The sequence below is a fragment of the Sylvia atricapilla genome, chromosome 1 (genome assembly GCF_009819655.1).
Source record: "Sylvia atricapilla isolate bSylAtr1 chromosome 1, bSylAtr1.pri, whole genome shotgun sequence".
Taxonomy (NCBI): Eukaryota; Metazoa; Chordata; class Aves; order Passeriformes; family Sylviidae; genus Sylvia; species Sylvia atricapilla.
In genome coordinates, this window is record NC_089140.1 from 10,508,955 (window position 1) to 10,532,782 (window position 23,828).

At 41.2% G+C, this 23,828-nt stretch overlaps 1 protein-coding gene across 1 annotated transcript; it reads left to right on the forward strand.

Annotated features, from left to right (window-relative positions):
* Window positions 1-12,791: 12,791 nt before the first annotated feature.
* GTPBP4 (GTP binding protein 4) lies at window positions 12,792-23,399 on the forward strand. Its single transcript, XM_066314739.1, has 17 exons — window positions 12,792-12,866; window positions 13,512-13,682; window positions 14,805-14,908; window positions 14,986-15,122; window positions 15,741-15,841; window positions 16,220-16,312; window positions 16,813-17,004; window positions 17,095-17,160; window positions 17,855-17,944; window positions 18,343-18,453; window positions 18,702-18,779; window positions 18,888-18,939; window positions 19,516-19,616; window positions 20,444-20,641; window positions 21,373-21,438; window positions 22,529-22,663; window positions 23,170-23,399. Exons 1-17 carry the CDS (start codon window positions 12,819-12,821, stop codon window positions 23,320-23,322), a joined length of 1,896 nt encoding a protein of 631 aa, XP_066170836.1. The 5' UTR covers window positions 12,792-12,818; the 3' UTR covers window positions 23,323-23,399.
* Window positions 23,400-23,828: the final 429 nt, after the last annotated feature.

A 23,828-nucleotide genomic window follows, 5' to 3' on the forward strand; every position in this document is an offset into this window, starting at 1 on the left:
CTGATGCTGTGAAGCACAGCAGCCTTTGCTGATAAGCCCTGCACTGTGCATATCTTCCTTTCTTTGAATGTTTTCTATCAGGAAAGCACCAATTTATATTTCCTATAGAAATTGCTCCCTGCTGCCAGGTTGTATGGGTTTGCTCTGACAGAAGTGGAATTGTACTGAAATGTTTCTGCTCTTCTGTGGCATCAAAGGAAGCAGCATGGAAGGTAATAAAAGGATAAAGGGGGAAAGGGGGACGCAGTCACTGGTTCCTGCTTTCCTGCCAAGCAAAGTTGCCATGGAAGAGCCTCCCTTTCCCTTTGCCCTTCCCAGCAGATGGTTCTTCTGAATGAGCACAGGAGTGCCACTATGCCACTTTTTTCTTGTCCCAGTGTTAGGTTCTACCATTCAATTCTGAGTTTTAACAGCACTCTGTTCTAAAGCAAGCACATTCCTCCTTTAACTTCTGCCCTGGTGATGGGAGCTGCAGACCCTACTGGTCCCTTTGAGGGAATACAAGACATTCCTCATACTGAAATGACTGGGATGTGTTTCTGGTTTGAACTAACAGTGTGCTGGGTGGATTTCATCACACATGGAGGGGAAAGAAGTCTGTAATCCCACATCTTTCATCCCACATTGTACATGGGCTTAGGTCCTACTGTGGTGCTCTTCACAGCATGATAATACCTTATTGAGGAAATTTGAAGAGCTCAGGTTGACTGTAGAGAGGATTCTCTTCCCATCTAGCTAAACTCTAAAGCACAGGGTAAGATTTCAGCTGTTTAGGTAACAAATACATTTTCTGGATAAAAAGCCCCAATGGCTTGCCTATGCACTAGAGCACACCTTTGGGTAGGTTTAAAATTGTACAACATGTCCTAATGCTTCAGAAATCATCTAAAACATAGTATGTACAAGAAAATAGGAGTAAAGAGATGGCAACACACTGTAATACCAAAGCACCTTTCAAAAAATTGATCCTGGGCATAATCTCTAATTTCTTAAAACTTAACCTCAGGAATTAGCATTAAGAGCGATAATAATTCCGTAGCTATATCAGAGCAGAACAAGTCCACAAGCAAAAGTTCATTAAGGAAAACTCTTTCTCGGTAAACTACAGTGAAAATGACTGGAGGGATTCCCAGTGCCCTTAAGATGCGTCAGTTCTCTGAAAACCTACTACAGAGTTTAGTGTATGCAGACACCTGCCTCAGAAATAGCAAAATCAGGATTTCTCTTTAACTTTTACTGCTCTCTGAGTTCTTCTTGAAATATTTTAACCTAAATCTGAAGAATTTAGCACCTAACCATGCTGGTTTTGTCAGGGCTGTGGGGTAGGGAAACTCCAAGCAATGTCCTACTAAAACTTATTTTTAGTGTTCAAAAAACAAAGCAAATGGTGCTGGTTAACCTCTAAGGTCTGTCAGATTGCTGTGGGGGCCCTGATACGATATTTCTGAAGATTCATCTAGTTCTAAGCTTAAGTTGCTTTGTCACTATTTCATTTCTGCTGAACACAATCTTTGGGAACAAGCTGCGTGTGTTCAGAGAATTCCACTCACGGTGTCATGGTCCATACAGCTGATCTCATCCTATCTGCACACAGCTATAGCCCAGAAACTTCTCCTCAGAGCAAAGCATCATTTCCATTCACTTCCAGATTCCTTTAGACTAATCAAGTCATAAAAAAGCACTTTAGCTTAGCTGATATTCACGCTCATCTAACGCCCATCTCACTTAGAGGCAATTGAGCAGGGGATGTATTCAACATGTACAGAATTTAAAGTAAAAAGCATCTAGAATCCAGTGTTGTTGACTGAAAAACATTGTACTCATCCTCCAGCTGTTTCTAATTACAAATATGTGTTATGAAATATCCGTTTATTTAGGCATTGCAGGTCACTTGACAGGGAAGATGAATGATGTCATCAGAATTCCTTTTACTTTTTTCTGGATGAGGGATGTCGTATTCCAGACATTAATATACACCCATTGTGCAAGATCCCTTCATAGGGATCTGTTGATCTGCACTCGAAAATGGATAAAATCAGAACTGTCATGATCGGTCCTGGAGGAACTAATTTTAATTGGGCTTTTGTTGTGAGAACAGCAAAGAGTGACACTGAAAATTGAGAATTTGCTTTAACTTGTAGCCATATCTGGAATTTAAACTGAGATCTCCCATATGGAAAACAAAAAAAGATAAAATCTCCAGGATATTGTATTGCCCACTCCATTATGTAGTAGTTAATAATTAAAAACATGCTGCTGTTCCTTTTATGAATTCATAATGTGGAGATGAAGGATTACTGCAAGTTGTAATTTAACATCCAATAATCTTGACTGTATTTCAGTTGTTTGCTAGCAAAGCCTAATTTCCCTTCTCGATTTTGATGACACAAAGAAAGAATTAACATCAGATGTTTCCTCTGCACTTGCACAATACTGAAGTGCCTTCGTTTAAAAGAAAATAAAATTGCACACAGTTTGCTAGGGTACCTCTCCAAAGCCCATCTTACACAAGAGACCTCACCATCCCCGGGGACAGGCCCATGCCTGGCTGCCCTGGGGGCTGCTGCTGCTGTGATCAATGGCATCCCTGCAGACCTTGGGGGCACACTCTGATCCATCATGAGGGGAGTGGATGGCCTGCAATTTCCTAAGGTAGCCTTATTATATTTATGTCCCCAGACACTGCAGCCAGCACCTAACCCTGGGCACAGCCAGGAGCTCTTCTCTCAGCTGTGTTTACCTGCTCCTGCAGCAGCTCGAGGCCTGGCCAAGCTGAGCTTGGGAGCAGCTGGCACAGAAACTTCTCCTGCCCAGCAGCTTCCCAGGAGAGAATAGTGCAGACAAATAAATGGACTCTGGGGTTAGCAGGACAGCATGGTTTTCTGAAGTGCATTTTATGTGTTGGCTGTCACAAAGAAGCCACTCCCACTGGCTTGAAGGGGTAAAGGAAGAAACACTGAAGCATCTGGAATGACACATTTGGACTCTGGTAACCCCAAGGAGATGGGTACAGTGTGCCATTCAGTCTCAGCCCCAGGACAGCACAGCCCATCAGCAGTGCCTTCCTTGCACAGTAGTTCCACTTACACACAGGAGGGCATGTCACAGGTGACCACGTGCAAAACCATTAGGTTTTTGTGGGTTCTAATCAGTGTCCTGGTTTCCATCGTTGCACTTACACCGAGCCTGGGCTGACAGGAGGAATCCCTTGGGTGTGCCCATATTGACAGCACCCTGCAGTGCTGGACCACGTGAGGACCTGGCTGAGTGACATATGTTGGGCACATCTGTGCTGAACAGTGCCCGGGAATGTACCCAGGGACTGCACTTACTTAATTTCTGATGGATGGCCCAAAGCATGGCTTTAGACATGGAAAGGAGGTCCTCTCCTAACCCCAGTGCTTTGGCCCAATGAGCTGGACATGTGCTCTTAGCCAATAATTCCAAGTCTGCTTCGAAGAATGATGGGGAGGAGGAGGATAGGACCTGCCTGGTCCTCTCTTTCTCCCCCTCTCTCTCTCTCCAGCTGCCATAGTGAGTGAAGAGTCTGAAATGGCAGATGCCTTCATTAATAAAGGACTGGCACTGCGAAACGTTGCAGACCATGTGAGGTACCACACTCCAAGTGCTACATTACAAAAGCTGGCATTTCTGGCTGCAGCCAAGGACTGGTTTCTGAATTTCCATGTCTGCAAACAGCTTCCAACACCTTTAATGCAAAACAGCACTGCTCAGTAGTAAAAAGCTGTCTGTACTTTGTGTGTCTGTTATTTCTTCATATTATGCCTGGCAAATCTTCTCTCCAAAGAAGCTGTGGGTACAAGCATAGTCCTCACAGATGTTGACCACAGGCACAGCTGTTTCCTAACCAGCCAGATGTGGCTTTTAGCCATGTAACTCTGAATGTGAATCATGTAGTGTGTAGTGTAGCATATGTGGGACTCATCTCCAGACTACATGGAAGAACTGTGAAAACAGGAGTAACTGAACACCAGCCACTGTTCTGTCTGTACACTGTTATCTGTGGGAGCTCATGCTCTGGGTCTGACCACAGGCAAACAGGAGCCCTGCATCCCCTACAGCTCCATCCACAGTCCCCTTGTCTCTGGAGCCCTCTGTTGTATCCCCTCTTGGGCTGTCTGGATATGTGCCATTATTTGAGAAGTATTTGAACACTTACTATGTCGCAATGGTTAATTAATTAGGGTTTTTTAAAAGCTAGAAAAAAGAAAAGTGCTGTGTAAGTGTTCCTAAGTATTATCATGTATCATAGAACAATGGTTCACAACCTCAGGTTTTTTCCAGGTATTTCTTCACAGCTTCAACTTCCTATCCTGATACCACACAAGTTTCAATTACCAGTACTAGTTCAGTAGACCAATGTATCAAATGATAATTCTCAAAACATGTGAGAAATAAATTCTAAAAACTAGGAATGCTTTGCCATTATAAAACTATGTATATTTCAATATGTCATTTGTTATATAACATGTAAGACATATACATTATCATGTATGTATACATTACCAACATGTATATATTTGTGTATGTACATATGTATGTATGCATATGCAATATGATAAATTATTATATGATAAATAGTAATTATTCACAGGTGATGCTGTGATAATATACCCCTGAGAAATAGCATGCAAGTCCCTTTAAGATCACAATGTTTGTGTTTCTGACACTGCCTTATTATCAATGATTCATAGCAAGTACAAGATTATATAGTAAATTATACACATTAAATCAGTTACCATGATAGTTTGCTATCAAAGGCTCTCCTGGATTTAGCTCACTATTATTTCAAGAACTATGAAGACATACAGGTACTCTATGGTTTTCTATCAGCACAATGACAAGGTGACCTTATAAAGATCCAGTCAGAAACTGGTAAGGAAAGGGTTTTAATTTCCTCTGTTACACTGATACAAATGGCATCTTTTCACAGTACAGTGTGTTTGTGTGCCATATGCAAATACAGGAGAAACGACACTGAAGGAAAGCCCAAAATGCTCAGTACCAAGTCACATTTATGTCTCAGGGCATTTTGCTGATTTAATGTCTAAGAAAAAATACTGCAAGGACATTCTCCTTGAGCAAGAATCAATGAAAGGTTAGTAAAAAAAATTAATTCTGAAAATAATGAGTGGATCTACAGCCATGTAATTAGCAGGTATTTTCAGTTTTTCTTCAGAAAGAATGCCAGGCAGCATTCATGTTATTGACAAGGACAATGCTGGTGTGAATGATGTATGGATTTGTACAGGCAGGACTGAAAGATATGAGAAGAAAGGGTTTGTGATAGGTGTGGAGACCGGCAGCTGAAGGGCTGTGGGAGAGGGAGGTCAGTGACTAGAAAGTAATGAAAATACAAAATTAAAATAGTGGAATGTAGACTTGTATGCTCTGTGTCCAGAAGAGGGAAGCCCTCGTCATCCAAGGGAGTCTCTGTTTTGAATCAAGAGAAATGTTCTGTCTTTTCTCTCATCTCTGTGGCTGCAAGAATAGGGAACTGCAGAACTACTGTTGGCTGGCTAAAAACCAGCCTGCAACCAGCCTTACATGCTCCAGCTTAGGGCAGCTGAGTCTTCAGATCACTGGTGGCCTGACATGGTAGAATGACTTGCAAAGCCAAAACCCAGTGATGCTGGCAGACTGGGGATCCATTGGTGGGATCTGCACCAGGGAACACCACTGACTTGTGTTCCAGTACTTGGATAACCAGTAATTGCAACCCAGAAACATGAGGTGTCAGGCACATGAGGTCCTGAGACCACCCACAGAAATGAAGTTCATAAAGAATGAGTCATTTGGGCAAATTGTAACAATATCAGTAGCTCAAAATACAGCACTTGGCCAAAATATTATTAGTGTGCCCTACATTGAAACCAATAGATCCAGCAGAATGCCTTAAATCTTCTCTGAAACTACCCAGAGAATTACAGGGCTGCTTTTGGCATGACCACACTGTGACTCCAAAGCCCCACCTCCTGAGCCCGCACCATACAGAGCTTTCCCAGCTGACACCTTCATCAAATATTGTTTTATCTACTTGCAGCTCCTCGGCTTTTTCAATGAGTTTAGCAATATCAAGATGATATTTTAAAAATGTCATTGCTAATACATTTTAACTACATGCTGACAAAGATTTAGTATTATTACAAAACCTGAAACCTGTCTTCAGCGTAGCAAAGTGAAGATGAAGGCATTACTTTTGGAAAGGACATCAGCTCCATTTCCAATTTTATGTCAAAAATACGTCTGTAGATAGAGTTTATGTCATAGCTGATTGCAGGCACATTTAGATGTCAAACTGCTCATTTCCCAGACAAAACAAAATGGGCATCTAACTACAATAAAATGTGCCGGCAATTATATGTACCAGCAAAAATGACACCTGTAGATGTTGTCAAGTGCAAACATCTAAGAACACCTGAAATCATTTCCAAGCATGTGAAGTTTGAAAAAAGCAGGACATGAATATCTACTGCGAGTACAAAGCACAACCTGCTTCTGCCCTTGGAGAAATATCCACTCAGTAATCTTGAATCCTTCCGATTTTTACATTTCTGGATCTTAGTGTTTTAAGCCTTAAATAAGATAAATAAAATAATAATTAAATAAAATCTTAATATGGTCCTAGTTCGTGTTACTTTCCAACACTGATGTTATTGTTTGTTCTTTCTTCTTCTTTTTCTCTTCCTTTCCTCTCTCTCTCACATGGTAAATGCTTCCTGGCTGATTCCTCCCTGAATCACTATTCAGGGAAGGTTCACAGAAGTGGTTAGCCTTTTGTGAGTGCAGTTTAATCCTTAGTGCCAATGAATCCACACCTTGGGCCTCTTTGTCAAGAGCCTCTGATCACAAGGAGTCTCAATGAGGTCTCTGCCAACATTCCTTTTTCCATGGAGCTATACCATGAGTCATGAACGGGTCAGCAGCTTAGGATGGAAAATAATTTAAAACGAGGGTGGCAATTAAAAACTGAAAGTGATCTAGTGGAACACAAAAATAACTCTCTTGCACCTGAAAGCTGGGTAACATCCCACCATTCCCCTCAGGTGTCTTGGGGAGCTGCCCAGGGCACACTGTTGCACTGTGAGCACTTTCTTCCAGTAAAGGAAGCCTGGATGTGGCTCATTTTGAAAATGTAACCCACTGGTGCCACTGTGTCGGGGCCAGAGCATTGACAAGGCTGACATGAGGCACTATTTTTGCAGAAGAATTACCTATTGCATAAAGCATGACAAAACCCTGCCAGCTCAAAGACTGTGTCCATATTCAGAAAGATTAGCAAGGCAACCCTTTCCTGACTGCCATAAGAACCACCAAACTTCAGATGGTTCCAGGGTATTTTTTTTTTTAGCATCAGGAATATATAGTGTAGCAACAGTCAGTACCATCTGCTGAGACTCTCCACTCTTTCAGTTTGGCTGTCAACTCCTCAGGGAAGGGAGAGTGAGACAAGACACTTCAGAAGCTCCACTTGGGGCTCTTTAAGGCTTTTAGAGGACTCTTGCAGTCTGTGTTTGGGGCTCTTTTAAGGCTTTTAGAGGACTCTTGCAGTCTGTGTTCTTGGCTGAATGCCTGCAGAGGACACAGAGAAGGCAGCTGTCCATGAGCCCTTTCCTGCCCATGGCTCTGACCCTACCCCAGCATCACCATGTGCTTATCCTGATTCTGGGGATGAGGATAAGGGGCTCCCTCCACAAGGCCACCCTCGGTAGACTCCAGCAGAGGCTGCCAGAAACAGAGCAAATTCTCACTCACCCTTGCTGTTCTCAGTAATGCTGCCACGGCAAATCATGGAACAAAAGGACATACTCCCCCATCTCCATTTTGGTAAAGCTGTCTTCTCCCCCAACAACCATAAAAAGAAGAAGCTGGGAAAGGCAAAACATGGTGTGTCTTTATTGTACTTCCTTAAACAATTTCAAAGTTTTCCCAGGATTACACAGTAACTACAACTATTAATATTGCATTCCTGAGCGTGTTCCTAAGTGTGTCTCAGCCATGTTTCTCAGATGCATTAGATGGTATTACTCTTCTGGGGCAGTATTGTCACTCTCCAAAGCTTTTTGATCCATCACCATGCATGGCCTTTGTAATGATAATTTAGTAAGAGAGTCTGATACATAATAATTCAATTTTGGAACTTCCCCTTTGTGTGTGATGTGCCTTTTGTGTACTGATATGAAATGGCACCGTTTCAAAAGAAAATTGTGCTCTTGATATTTCAGATACTGCAAGTAAGTGTAAGCACTATTGCCTGTTTATAGTTTTATTTTCTGTATTTAATGTGATACTTCTGGATTGGTAGTTCAGAAATGGATGTTCTCTGATGAAGCCTGGAGGAGTTGCTGGAGAAGAACCAGTAGTTTTTTGTACCTGCCATCTACCAGTATCCCTTGACCTTGACCTCTTGCATCCAATTTATAGAGCAAAAGGTGAGGGAAGCTGTCAGCTCTGTTTGGGGCCATGACTTTTCATTGTGATGACCACAGTGGGACTGACTATTTTTCTACAACTTGGCTACTGACACGGAGGAGATTTTCAAAATGAAGAAATTAAACTGAAGCAAAATTGCTTTCGGAAATACAGTTTCTGATTAACCTGTTAGTTGGCTTTTAAACTGATGAAATCAAAATGTGAGGTGGACAGTGTCTTGCTGCCAGACCAACAAGTTATCAAATAACCCCTCTGAAAAGTTTTCTTCTGTTTCTCCTTTTCAAAAGGAGAACAAGGAAGCTGGAGAAGGGTCTGGAGCACAAGTCATATGAGGAGCAGCTGAGGGAGCTGGAAGTGTTTAGCCTGAACAAAAGGAGGCTCAGGGGTGACCTTCTCACCCTCCACAACCGCCTGAAAGGAGACTGTAGCCAGGTCAGTCTCTTCTCCCAAACAATCAGCAACAGGAGGAAGAGGGCATGGCCACAAGCTGTGCCTGTTGAGGTTTTGGTTGGACATTAGGAGGAATTTCTTCACAGAAAAGGTGATTAGACATTGGAATGTGCTGCCCAAGGAGATAGCGGAGTCAGGGTCCCTGGAGGTATTTAAGGGAAGACTGGACGTGGCACTCAGTGCAGTGGTGTGGTTGACACGGTGATGTTGGGTCATAGGTTGGACTCAACGTTCTCAGAGGTCTTTTCCTACCTAACTGATTCTGTGATTCTGTAATGCCACATCTAGTTATAATACAAATTCCTCCATGTGTTCTGCAGAAGCATTTCTTACAGAGGAATGCTTGGGTGGCTCCCTGGGCCTTGTCCATTCTTGTGCCTGTTTTTACAAGTTCCTGTCTGGCTGATTGGCACAGCACATAGTCTGAGCCTTGCTGATGCCATTAGTTACCCTTGTACACTGTACAAGAATAATTTTTTGTTGTTCAATTTCAGATTGATATGAATTATAGTCTACTAGAATGGTGTTTGAAACACAAAATGGAGAATAAGGTTACATGCCAGAAATTTATCATAAATATAAGTGAGAATGGCTGAGTGTAGAAAACCAGCTGGAATAAGGAATTTTATGGTCCAAAAGAAACATAACTTGACATGGTCTTACTTCTCCTAACTTCTGAAGTAAGAGGACACAATACCTAGAACTGTACCAAGATTTTGTCTTGGAACTTGTTCTCTTGAAAACTCTCCAAGAAAGTAGTAATGTACAGGCAGTGTGAGAGCAGGTATGCCAGGGTCTCCTGGATAATCCAGATGTCAAGGATCAGTTTCATGGGGAGTGCACAGGGCATGTCTCCATGTGAGTTTGGAGTACCTGCAATGGGCACATTGGCCTCAGGGGCTCACACCTAAAAGTGCCATGCTGGGGAAGGCTGGGTCTGCTGGTCTCAGCTGCCGGGCGGTCTGAGTGTCCTGTGACACCTCGTGGAAGGATCTTTCCAGAAACTGGGGAAATGTGGGGATATATTTAGAGAAAAGCTCATTCTACTTCATAAAATGATGTCTTTGCAGGCAAAATGCAATATAAATGAGGTGTGAAGTCAAATCTCACTGCTCAAGAATGCTTTAAGAAGACAGGCTGAAGTGGTCATATTAAAATGTTTAGGAAGCTGCACATCCATTCAAAATGAGGCAGCTGCAGCTCCACTGTGAGACCAGAAACAGGAATGCCTCTAACAGCATGTTTATGATCCAACAGTGCTTATATAGTCATTACTGAAGTTAATTGCTGGAAAGGATTAACTACTGTCTGGCTGATAAAATGAATTCTTTCTTTTCAAATACCTTACAAATTTCTACTGCACTGGACAGCTGTTTGGAGCATTTCAGCAAAACCAGGAGCACAGCTAAATAAAGGAAATGCAAAAGGAGTTATGCATTTAAATTTCTAGTACTGTAGAAAAATGTGCAATCACAGATTAACACATAACTAAATTTTCTCAAGTGAAAAATGTCATGTTTTGTGTGGAGAGAAAAAAACCCCAAACCAGTGTAGAAGACAAGGGAATTCCTAATTTTTAATCTAATTTGCCTCCCAAAGTGTATCAAGTAATTTGTAATTTATTTAAAACTGATGTGCATGCCAGTTTACTAATACTGTCAAGGTGGAAAACAGGGATAGACATGCAGATGCAGGATGTGCCTACATTCAGGTATCTTAGATATCTGGATCTCTTGTTTGCTGAAGAGACACAAAAATACCTAGAGCACATGGTACAGTCAAGTTCATAAACTGCTCCAGAATTCACTCATGCTTGCCTTTATCTGAAAGGATTTACAATTAAGTATGTGACAAGTCACTGAAATTTACTATTAAAAAAAAAAAAAATTAAGGAAAAAAAAAAAGAAAGAGGGAAGTAAGAGTGTATGTGTTTGGGGTTAGGAATTCATCAGCCTGATGGAGGTGAAGCTGCTGCAGCCCCATGGCCTCAGGCCCAGCTGAAATGAAGACTGAGTGTGCACCTGCAGTGGGAACACACACTCCCAGTCCAGATATTCCTGTGCATGTGTCCACCTGCACAGACCCTCGACACTTGGATCATTCTTGCCCCTTGGAGTCTCTGCTCTTCCAGTTGCACTCACACACATATATAGAGTTGTTTGGGTTGGAAGGGACCTCAAAGATCATCTCATTCCAAACCCCTGCCATGGGCAAAGATACCTTCCACTAGACCAGATTGTCAAAAGACCCATCCAACCTGGCCTTAAACACTGCCAGGGATGGGGTAGCCACAGCTTCTCCAGACAACCCATTCTGGGGTCTCATCGCTCTCACAGTGAGGAATTTCTTCCTAATCTATAACTTAAATTTCCCCTTTTTTCAGTTTGTACCCATTATTCCTTGTCCTATCACTCGCTGACAGAGTCCCTCTCCGGCTTTGCTGTAGGCCCCCTTCAGACACTGGAAATTTGCTATGAGGTTTCCACACAACCTTCTCTGAACAGCCCCAAGTTTCTCAGCCCGTTGAGTATGTGTGTATGCATGTACATGTACACTGACACACAGTGTGCATGCACCATGGCCTCTCCAGTTCCTGACACCCCAGAAACATGGCCACACGGATCTCTGCCTCTTTCCCTGTGACAGGCACTTGGCTTACATACTCACAGGAACAGAACAGAGAGCCCCCTTGATCTGGAAAATGGTCAGGAATTAGCAAAAAGGGCATGTGATAGGTCATGCAGGGTATGATCAGACATTTGTACTGACCATGGAGTGCTACCAGCCTATTTTATCCCCTTTCCTCTCCATTTCCCCACACTTTTCCCTCCATTATCCACATCAATGCCTTGCCCTTCACAGCTTTGATCCTTCCTCTAAACTTCCCATATGTCTTTCAAGACATTCTCCAATATATGACATTATTCAGTAAAGACACTGAGGTGCTGAACTGTTTCCTGAGAGGGGCTGTGGAGTTGGGGCAGAGTCTGGAGCACAAGTTCCATGAGGAACAGCTGAGGCAGCTGGGGGTGTTCAGCCTGGAGAACAGGAGGCTCAGGAGGGGACCTTATTGCTCTCACAACTCCCTGAAAGGAGGCTGCAGCCAGGTGGGGCTCGGTCATTGTTATCCCATACAACAAATGACAGGACAAGAGGACACAGCCTCAATCTGTGCCAGAGGAAGTTTAGGTTGGACATTAGGAGGAATTTCTTCACAAAAAGGATGATCAGACATGAGAGCAGGCTGCCCAGAGAGGCGGTGGAGTCACTGTCCTTGGAAGTGTTTAAGGAAAAACTCAAGGATGTGACAAAGTGGCACCACATGGTGGTGTTTGGACTCAATGGCCTCAGAGGTGTTTTCCAGCCTAAGTGATTCTGTGACTCCGTGACTCTTGCACAATCCCAAGATGTTCTTCGAGGTTACCCAGAGCTGCTCCTGGTGACCCATCTGTGGGTGTCTCTCCCGGACCACAGGACCGACTGCAGGCTCTGAGAGCCTGGGGAGGAGGCCCCTTGTAGGCCTCTTGGCCCCGGTAAGGCTTTCGGAGTCCCTTCTCCCATCCTTATTCCCTGCTCCTTCGTGCTAATGGAAATCAGTCTTTACTCATCAGTCAACAGAGTGAGGGTGTATTTTGCCTTCTCGGCCCTACGGGGCACAAACCTCGCCTGCCCAGAATCATCACATCAGGGAGCCATTGCCAGAACCCTGCTAGCGGTCAGGTGCTCCTCTGGCAAGGCCCAGACCCAAGCCCAAGCCACTGTTACCGCTCCACCTTTCCCGTCTCTGCCCCCCTCTCCCCCTCCGTCCCTCTCCCCTTCCCTCCCTCACAGTCCCGCCTTCCCGGGCCGGGCGCGGAGTTCTCGCGAGAGCGCCGGGCGCGTTCCCTTTCCGGCGCGTGGCGGTGGCGGTGGCCATGGCGCTCTACAACTTCAAGAAGATCACGGTGGTTCCATCTGCTAAGGTACGGCCGCGCTCCCTCGTTCCTGCCCCGGCCCCTGCTCTCAGTGCCCTCCGCACCGGGCCGTCCCTCCTGTCCCTCCGATCGGCGGCGTGCGAGGACTGCGCTGCCCTCTGCCCCTTGCGCGGTGCCGGCGTGGTGTCGGCCTTCGCCTCCTCCCCCTTCCTCAGGAGCCGTGGACTCGGCCCAGGCTGGTGCTGCTGCGCCCGGCCGCCCGTACCATGTACAGTGCCGGGGGAGTCCTGTCAGAGGATCCCGAGCAGCGAGCCTCAGGCCGCGCTTCTCCCTGCGGGGGTGTCCGGGTGGTCCCCACAAAATCCCTCCTGGTTTCCTGACCTGCCTCATACCGAAACTCATCGCAGCGTCTTGCTTCAAAATAAAGTTCTCTGCCGGTCGGAGGAAGGGGTTTTAAATTAAGGACGGTGAGGGGAACTCCCCATAGGGCTCGGAGTTTCTGGGGCGGGGGCAGCCGAAATAGAGACTGGACAGGGAATGTGCAAACTGCTTTTTCCTGCCTGCTCGAGAACATACATGTCAAATTGTGGGTGCACTTAACCCGTCAGCGTGCTCCTCTTCCACCGAAAGAAAATCGTTGCCTTTACAAGAACTTGACATTTGGCGTAATTAATCACGTTTCTTTGATTGCAGGACTTCATAGATTTGACGTTGTCAAAGACTCAGCGAAAGACCCCAACTGTCATTCATAAACATTATCAAATCCATCGGATCCGACATTTTTATATGCGAAAAGTCAAATATACTCAACAAAATTACCATGACAGACTCACTCAGATTTTAACAGATTTTCCAAAATTAGATGTAAGTGTTTTCTTATTTGATGATTTCTCTGTGTAGACAATTTGGCTGATTTCAAGTAGATTGTACTGTGGGTAGTAGGCAAAATGTGTACTGCAAAAGTGGTGTGTTCCTATGAAGAGCAGAAGTCTAAGCTGTGCCCGTGGATGGTCATTAAAGGCTGGATTTTATAAGCTTTTAGCTGCTCAGATATGTTTCCCAGAAGGTGCTTTTAAATGAAGACAAAACGTGGGAGTTTTTAAGTGTATCGTGTCTGTCTATTTCTTCTTTGTGTGTGCATATGGAAATCGTGCTTATGGTTAGTCTTCTCTAGGAAATACCAAGAAATATAATATATCATACAGTTTTCCATTTTCAGGAGTTAATTTGACAACATAAATGTCCTTGGCCCCATAAAGGGTTGTGTTAGAAACACAGCAATGACTGTTAGCTTCCAACAACAGCAACTGGATGCATGTGGCCAGTGGGACTTTTTATGGGCAGTTTTCTGCTCAGACTGAAACTATTATCCTATTAATTTTTTTTTCTTGATAATTTCATATCCAGTGAGTGTTGCTCCAGAATTCCTAGAAATATATTCTGGGGTTTTTTTTAACATCACATGATGAAATTTCTTCAGGTTAATACATAACTAGCTGAAATAGTCTGCTTAAAAGTTTGTACCAGGCATGCCATTTCCTTGAAAAGGTGAGGATTTATTTGGGCATTAAAAACCCCCTTTTTGTCTAATCTTGTATAGAATTTAATGCGGCACTTTTTCTGTGTTTCTGCTATAATATGAATTTCCTTTTAGAGACAATTTCTATTGGTTTCTTGCAGTTTTTTACTTTAAAAAGAGACTTTGAAGTTGTAATATGAAGTATTTCAGAAAGCAGAAGATCAAATGCAAACTCTGTATGAATAAGTCAAAAATGTGTTTGCAGAAGAAATTCAGAGCAATTAAGATTCATGCATTTAATGACCAAGCAGATTATTTTCCTTACACGAGATAGTAATGGAGATTGTTTGGCTTTTAATGTCATTTGTATTGCTGTACTGGAGAAAAAAACGAACTTACATTGTGTGCAAGAAACAGTCATCTCAGAGTAAGAAAATATGAGACCTAACGTTATGCTTTTTTTTCAGGATATTCATCCTTTTTACGCGGATCTGATGAATGTTCTGTACGACAAAGATCACTACAAGCTGGCTTTGGGGCAGATCAATATTGCCAAGAACCTGATTGACAAGTAAGGGCCGTTGTTTTCTCTGTTTTTGCACGTGCCTTGGGGAGTTGTTGGCTGAGTTTGCCCTCGTGTGCCCGCAGTGTTGCCAAGGACTACGTGCGGCTGATGAAGTACGGGGACTCCCTGTACCGCTGCAAGCAGCTCAAACGGGCCGCCCTGGGCCGCATGTGCACCATCATCAAGAGACAGAAACAAAGCCTGGAGTACCTGGAGCAAGGTTGGTGTTACATATGGCCTGAAAAAAGGCCGTGTGTATATGGATATATACATTTATATCCATTTATATCAATTGGATATAAAGCTTCTTATGTTTAGTGCAGTTAGAAGAATGCGTTTAGTACCAGTTACAGATCCAGGAAATGCAGGAACAGTTTTAAAATCCTCAGATACTGAGTGTTTAGTTTTCAACAACAGAGTTTTCTCTTTGGATATTTAATAAATTTTGTGGTATTACTGACAGTGATAAAACTTCTATTCTTTGTTTAAAAGTCACAGGCATGCTTTTACTTACCATTCTTTTCGTTAACATATATGTGAAAAATGTTGCTAAAGATTTTGCAGACATAAATCCTTACTTCAGACTTGTTAGTCCTTCAGGTTACATTGCCTGATTTGGTGGAATCGTTCTAGCTGTAAGACAGTGGTCTTAATTTCTTAAATATTTATGAAATTTTATTTTTTTTGTGTTGTAAGTCTGCGAACTATTACATATTTTCATAAATGATCATATTATATCAGAAATGTTACTAATTTTTATGTAAACAATTCAGCATATGTGTTGTTATTCCATCTCATTAAAACTTAGATACACTAAAAAATCTTTTTAACATTTCAGTGCGACAGCATTTGTCTCGTTTGCCAACCATTGATCCCAATACACGAACTCTTCTGCTGTGTGGCTACCCAAATGTTGGCAAATCCAGCTTTATAAATAAGGTATGTGAATGGTATTTCCATGAATAATACTGAGATACAATCTGGTTAAAATAAGGTAACTTGTAAACAATTTGTCTTCTCGCAATGTCTGATGTGAGCAGTAACAAGTTCAAATGTGTGAGTAGAGGTTGAATGAAATTCCCGGAGGAATAAATGGAAAATTATGATAGATTTCACTCTTTAACATCCTTATCTTTTCCAAAATAACATCCCATTAGCATATTTTCTGATAGACAAATACTTGCAGAGAAGCTAGAATAACCAATTTTTGGCTTTTTTTTTCCCCTTGTAACAAAGGAAGTGTATTATAGTTAGGATATACTGCTTGCAACTACAGGAAATTTTAAATAAATGTGTGTGACTAAATCTCGTTTTAAGGTTACAAGAGCAGATGTAGAAGTGCAGCCTTATGCCTTTACCACGAAATCTCTCTTTGTGGGACATATGGATTACAAGTATCTACGTTGGCAGGTAAGAACTGTCACTATTTTGCATTTTCTTGAAAGAGTAAGCTGGTTATAGCCTGATTTGCCTTTTTGTCATGGGAATTGCATTTTTGTGTCTTGATGAGACGTGTCTGACAGCTGCTGTGCAAGGTGCAGCGTGCCAAGTGAAGGCAGCAGTCAAAACCTGTTCTAAAAATGTACATGCATGGGTCTGTTTTTAGTTGGAGGGAAGATGGGATATGGAATTATTGGCTAAAGCCAGATCACTTTTTATCACTCTCAAATTGTGGGCCAGGCTGGAGCAACATTTTTCTTTCCTCTGCAGTACTTGGAGTGTTGGTTTTGAAACCTTATTTCATCTCCCATTTCTACATTTTCACACGGTCAGTTTGACAGAGCTCGCAGTCCTGTTTGTGACTGAAAGGAAAAACTGTCGCCGTCTTAAAAAAGACAATATCAATGAACAATCAAACGTGTTCTGCAGTAGCTAATCAGTAACACCTGCTTTAATGATGTTCATTTCAGGTAGTAGACACTCCTGGTATTTTGGATCACCCCCTGGAGGACAGGAACACCATTGAGATGCAGGCTATCACTGCCCTGGCACATCTGCGTGCTGCTGTGCTCTACGTGATGGATGTGTCTGAGCAGTGTGGGCATAGCCTGGAGGAGCAGGTGGAGCTCTTCAGAAATATTAAGCCGTTGTTTGCTAACAAGGTGAGTTTTGTTCACATTATGAACAATCCCCAGGGGTTTATAACACGGTAACTTGAATGAAGATTTTTTTTTTTTTTGCCTTTTTATCAGCCACTTATAATCGTTGCAAACAAATGCGACGTGAAGAGGATTTCTGAACTTCCTGAAGAGAGTCAGGTTAGGATACTTCTCTCACCTCTTTGTCTTCTGATGTTTACAAAAATACTGTGTGTGCATTGTGGATGGTTGTAATTTTCATTGGGCAAAAACTTTTGCCTGATCATTTCATATAAAACTGCTCTAATAGTGCAGTGGAAGGCAGCTTTGTAGGTCTTGAGCCCATCTTTCTTTAGTACTGTCAATGTAGTCCTTGCCTGAATATTGGAAATGCCAAACTGAAGGCAGGTTCATAATGGTTTCAGAAATCTCTGATGGTGTGAGAACTTTCAATTACTGCTGTAATTGGAAGTTAGACAATAGCTTTACTCAATAATTCTTTCAGTGACAGTTAGACACAGTGAGCATTAAATTGAGAGGTATCACTGAACAGTTGGAATAAAAGGTCCTGCAGGCTTAATTTGATTGTATCTACAGGTTAAAGCACATAGAATTGGTGTTTCTCTCACTCTTTTTTTTTCCTTATGGGTCATTTATAGGTGCCTTTTAGAAAGTAGTTATTTGCTTATAAAAGAAGGAAGAGATTAAATAGAACTATAATTGTAAACTTTCTGTCATCTTTTTAGAAACACCTTCTAATAAAATAGTAATGCACTGTATGTATTCATATTGGGTTAAGATTTATGGTCTTAATGTACTGTTATATTAAGAAATGCACAGGATGTCATTATTTGGGATAATTTTTCAATTTTAGAAAATTTTTGAAGCTTTTGAAGCAGAAGGATTTTCTGTAATAGAGACAAGTACGCTGACTGAAGAAGGTGTAATCCAAGTTAAAACAGAGGTAAGTATTCTAAGTTTCACCCCAAATAAGCAGCTATAATTTGGCTTCATTTCTATGAGTTTAGTCTCAGTTAAACAGCATTATAGTGATAAACTTCAAAAATGTTTTTCTTTATTACACCTCAGTGAGCTTGGGTGAAAATGGAAAATATTGTCATAATATTTTTTTTAAATTGTGATTTTTTTCTGATTCCTGTTAAAAAAATACGTATCTGCTTATGCATCTTCCCATGATGCTTTTAATATAAAATAATTTTATGCTTTCTTGAGAATTAAGAGGTATAAGACAGAATGAGAAGAGGCTGTGAAGCCAGATATTTGGGATTGAAAGCCTGCAGTGTCATTTGCTGTATCTAAAAGGTTTTGTTCCTCACCTTACGTTGCTGTGTGCACTTTCAGGCCTGTGACAGACTCTTGGTCCATCGTGTTGATACTAAAATGAAAGGAAACAAAGTAAATGAAGTACTGAATAGATTACACTTGGCCATGCCAAACAAAAGAGATAACAAGGTAGGCTGCATGTTTATACTATTTAATGTATTTCTTAAGTAGGATAAGAATTCTGTCATTGTTAATCTGGGGACAGATTAATATGATGAAGTTTTCTAATTTATTATCTGTAAGTGCCTTTCCTGGTGGGAGCTTGGGATTTTGTATTCTGCAGAAATACATTACAGTGCAGCTGGTGATTTATAGCAGTGTAAAAAAAATGGATGTGAACTCCTTTTCTCTTTTTTATTGGGGTGGATTTATTCCAGGAGCGACTACCTTTTATCCCTGAGGGAGTAGCAGCTCGTAAGAAACGCATGGAAGTCGACACTCCCAAGAGGAAATTGGTAAGTGGCATCTCTAAATCAGGAAATCGGCAGCTGGATTTTAAATTTGTTGTGTTAGTCCATAGCTTCTAAATTAGATGGTATCTAAAGCCATGTATGTCTTTGCAGGAGAGAGATATTGAACTTGAAATGGGAGATGATTACATTTTGGATCTGCAGAGTAAGTATTAGATAAGAATTGGTATTACCGTTATTATTACTGAACAGTAAAGTGTGGCTGTTTTAGCCTTAAGGGGAATACCTAAACCTGACTCCTTTCAACTAATTGCCAGTGCCACCATTTCATTACATACTGTCCCTCTGTTCCAGAACTGGTGATCTTTAGTGATGTGTTTTGTGATGTCACTCAGTTGTTTCCCATTTTGGAGTCACAGACATGAAACAACTGATCTGATGATTCAAATGATTTTTTCTTTCCATTCTCTGTTGTAGTACTTCATTCATTTCTGATGCTCTCTTTGTTAAGAAAGTATCAATATGAGAGAGAAAAGTGTATATTGTATTTCAGCTGGGTATTTGTTGCTTGGCACGTCTTGGGGTGCTGGGTCATGCCACAACTGAACAATCTTTGGCAACAAGACAGAGATCAGAAATATTTGTGAATAGAGCAGAGGTGCTGGCAATTCTTAGGGATAGGGCACTTCTTTTGTGTGTGTGTTCTGAGTGTTGCTTTTGTCATGGAACATTCTTTGAAATTAAGTTTTTTCTCTTTATCAACTTTCGTTTTATTTTTAAGAATACTGGGACTTAATGAATTCATCTGAGAAATATGATAAGATTCCAGAGATTTGGGAAGGACATAATATACTTGACTACATTGATCCTGATATAATGAGAGTGAGTTTTCCATTTTTTGCTTTACGCATTCCTTTCCTCTTACTTGTTTAACATCAGTTACTGTTTGTTGATTAAAAACAATGTATCATGAGAACCATTTCTTTTTTGCATTGTCTGTACTTGACATGGGAAAAGATACTATTTTTTGAATGATCAAGGACAGAATTTCAGAGGAATGGGAAATTGCTTCACCTTGTCAGAATGATGGTGATCTTATCTGTTCCATTCCAAAATATGAGGTTTGCACTAGAAGTTAGATTTCTTTGTTCTTTGACTAGAGCTACAGGAATGTAGCTATCAAACTTTATGTATTTTTAATAATATGAAATTCATCCATCAGATTTATGTCTATGGAGGATATGGACTGAAGGCTCAATTTGTAACATTTTTATTTAATAGCAGTCACTGTTTGGATTTCCTGCTGGTTGTTAAGGAGAGGTGTTGAGTGCAGCCCACAGAGCCTTGCCAGTTATACAGCTGGGTTCCTTTGAATTGCTGGTTTTCTGGGCTCATGCTGCATGTCAGAATAGAAGGGTTTTTCAGTCTGTTTCCAGAAATGGCACAGCTCACAGGACAGTGCAGCTGCTTTCACACACTGGGCAGCTTTGGGTAGCCACACAAATTTAGCCAAGTGATAGTATGGAGTGATGGAATTTGCACAGCAGTGTGCCCATGGTTTCACAGTAGCCTGTGTCACCAGCTCCATTAGGTGTGGCTCAGGGTGGTTATCAGGTAATGTAGTTCGTGGCCCAGGGCCACCTACAAATGTTATGTTGAGGATCATAAGTCAAGGATCTGATCTCCATTTTACCTCTTCAAAATCTAAGAAACTGGAAGAATTGGAGAAAGAAGAAGAGCTGAGAGAAGCTGCTGGAGAATATGACAGTGAACCAGAAAGTGAAGATGAAGAAATGATGGAAATCAGACATTTGGCAAGAAAGATCCGAGAAAAGAAGAAACTGAAAATCCTGCAGTCAAAGGAGAAAGACGTTCATGGTCCAAGGATGCCTAGAACAGCTAAAAAGGTGAGTGTAGAACATGTTCTGTAAGAACGTATCCTGTCAAACAATCTTCCTGCTATGTAACAATATCCTGAGAGCATGCATCACTGTCAGGTGGTGGAACTGATGGCTTTTGTTCATACTTGGCTCTTTCACTGCTTGATTCCTTCTGTTCTCCCAGGAGTTCTGGTCACAGCTTAGCTGAGGAGGGATAGTAGCCCTTTTTTTCTTTTCTGTCACATGAGTCTTCTGTAAAACTCCTTATATATTGCAGAAAAGGTTTTTAATAATATATATAATATATATATTGTATTCTTTTTAAAATATATGTATTATATGTTATGTATAAATAGTTTGTTTAACTAGGTTGTTTCATTGTATATTATCTGCTTAAAATTAAAATAATTATAAGAATTGGATAATTACTTAAAATCACAATCATGTAAAATTTATCATGGATTCTGGAAAAGGTGATGTGTCTTTTTGGTAGCCAGGTATCACTCTTTCTGATGGCAGAGTCTCTTCTGACCAGTCCAGGACAATTGCAAAGTAATACACTGATAACTAGACATTTTGAGAAAATAAATAAGTTGCAAAAAATGCAATGTGAAGGTACTACATCAGTGACCTGCTTGTGGATATGGTAAAGCCAGAAATAAACAGTGAATATAATGGACTTGCGGTGATGTATTGAGACAAAGTAAGGTGGAAGGATTTTTTTTGAAAGAAATTTGTTTTCCTAACTTTTTTTACAGGTCCAGAGGAAGGTGTTAGAGAAAGAAATGACTGATCTTGGACTTGACATGACTAATAAAGATGATGTAAGTTTTTGCTAATATAATATTTATCTAAAAGAGACTTAAATTTCTTGGAGCACAGTTGAAATGCTTATTGTAGTTGTCACAAGAGAAAGGTGGGATCTATTAAAGATGAATTGGGAACTGCAGATGAGGCAGTTGGTACTGGAATTTTTTGAGTAATGTGATCAAAACAGGTTGGATAAGGTGAAAAACTAACCTTTATCAAGAATCATATGTACATGTGCACTGCTTTCTTGGAATTTGTCTAGTATTCAAGAACAGGCTTGGCTAAGCATACTTCTTAATTTTCAAGTCTGCTTTGTTGGATGAGACTCTACTATGTCAGAAATAGTAATAGTGACAGATCAGGCCTATCTTTTTATAGTTCATTAATTTCATGAGCTGTAATTGAAGTTTTTGAGGGCAGCTGGCATCGTTAAATGTAAGACAGATAAAGTATTTCGTCAGAGACTGGCCTTCAGGAGACATTTTATTTTAACAGAAATTAAAAAGCCTCCAAACATTTTGTACAGCAAATATAGCAGTATTACAGCTTCCTGGCTCTTGAGATCTCTAATTCTTCAGCTAAACCAGGAGTTAGGAAACAAGAACTGTCAGCATTACACATCTGAAGCAAGCATTTTTATGGTTCTCAGAGCTGCCATGCCATGGTGATGTAGGAGTACTGTAGGAACCTGATACTTATGCTATAACACGATGAGTCTTCGTGTCTGAAATTCTTTAGGGCTTTGTCTGGTACACAGGACACTAAGCAGGGTAGGGTTCATCATTGCTATTTTGCTGTTGCAAAATTGCTCAAGTATTGCTATCCATTAATTTGTATCTTTTTATTGATTACATATGAGTCTACTCCCCCCAAAGAAAAAAGAAAAAGCCAGTTAGTAATTGTGGAGGAAAAATAGCAAATATTCAGTGAAATTTGAGTGTTCCTGTATGACAGAGAGGCAGTGACCAACAGCTGTCAAGGTTGGAATGGAATAACCAATATAATTTATGACAGCAATCTAGTGTTCCTGTTTTCCTACTCCTCTGATTAGAAATGAGCTGATTGTTTCTGGCTGTAAAGGTGAAATGATGTTCCCAATTTCAGGCACATTACGTGAGGAGGTCCCGCAGCAGCACCAGGAAACGCAAACGGGATGAGTCCGAAACGCCGCGGTCGGTGTCGCGCAGCCGCAGCTGCTCTCGCACACCTCGGGACGTGTCTGGCCTTCGGGATGAAAAGGTTTGTCAGTTATCTCTGCTCACCTGTCTGGCAGCTAATCCAGCGTCATTGCACCTAGAGCAGCTCCTGGGAAACTGCAGAGCAGGCTGGTTACATTTGTCCAGTTTGTGTTTGGTCTCTCTGCAGCTTCATCGTCTTCTCACTTGGACTCTGTAATTCTTTACTTCCTTCTTACAAATAACATGTAATAATACAGACCAAGGAAATACATTTTAATTCTTGTCTCTAAATGAAAGTCTGAAGGAAGATTTCTGCAAACTGTGGAGCTCCACCTTTAGTAAGTGAGGAATTCCAGGGATAGCATGATCCTGTGTTAGTGTACTGGGAAGTTTTGCTAAGGAGGGTTACTGTCACTTTGATAGTGTCACAGTGATACTGCTCTAGAGCTGGTGTTAATGTCCTTGATAAAAACATCCACCTTAGTGGGTCTTTTTAAAGGTAAACCTTGTTACCTGGGTTACTGAGGAAGTTACTCTGCATGTTTGTTTGTTTGTTTGTCTTTAAAGATGGTGAAGAAGGTCAAGATCATGGCAAAGAAAGCTCAAAAGAAAATGAATCGCCTGGGCAGGAAAGGAGAGGCAGACAGGCACGTATTTAACTTGAAGCCAAAACACCTGCTGGCTGGGAAGAGAAAATCTGGTAAAACACAGAGAAGATGAGCAGTCTTCTGAACCAAGATTAAAAACTAATCAAAAACAAAATATTAAATTTAAAATAAAAATTAAATTTATTAAAATTTTCTAGTCCTGATATCCTTTTTGGTAATACTTGGTGGTTAAGTGTGTGTTTTATGTTAGTAGTTAAGATACTTCAGGTTCAGTATTTCAGTACGTTGATGTTGCAGTTCCAAGCAATACCATGAGAAATTTCTCAATAGTGGCAGAAATCATTTATAAACAGACATAAAAAATACTTTCTTCCATATTCTTATTCCTGACTTTCATCTCTCGGCTAAGTGTTTATATTTCTATAGAAGACTAATTTAAAATAAGGTTAGATCTAGAAATGTGAACACTTGGTTAAACTGCCATTAATGAAAAATGGCTGGGTTTAGTAAGGTTTGGATTGCTGCATGCAAGTAATCCTTTGTGATGAGTTTATGTTGCTGTGAAGGCTGAAATGAGTAGGGCAGTAACAGGAGAACATCAAGAACTACACAAAGTTC

Bases quoted from the DNA above. Each gene is read 5' to 3' on its own strand.
- GTPBP4 (XM_066314739.1), top strand. From the start codon at position 12,819: ATGGCGCTCTACAACTTCAAGAAGATCACGGTGGTTCCATCTGCTAAG. The intron at 14,909-14,985 runs GTAAGGGCCGTT...GTGTGCCCGCAG, and splicing joins GCCAAGAACCTGATTGACAA to TGTTGCCAAGGACTACGTGC. The intron at 17,005-17,094 runs GTGAGTTTTGTT...CCTTTTTATCAG, and splicing joins AGCCGTTGTTTGCTAACAAG to CCACTTATAATCGTTGCAAA.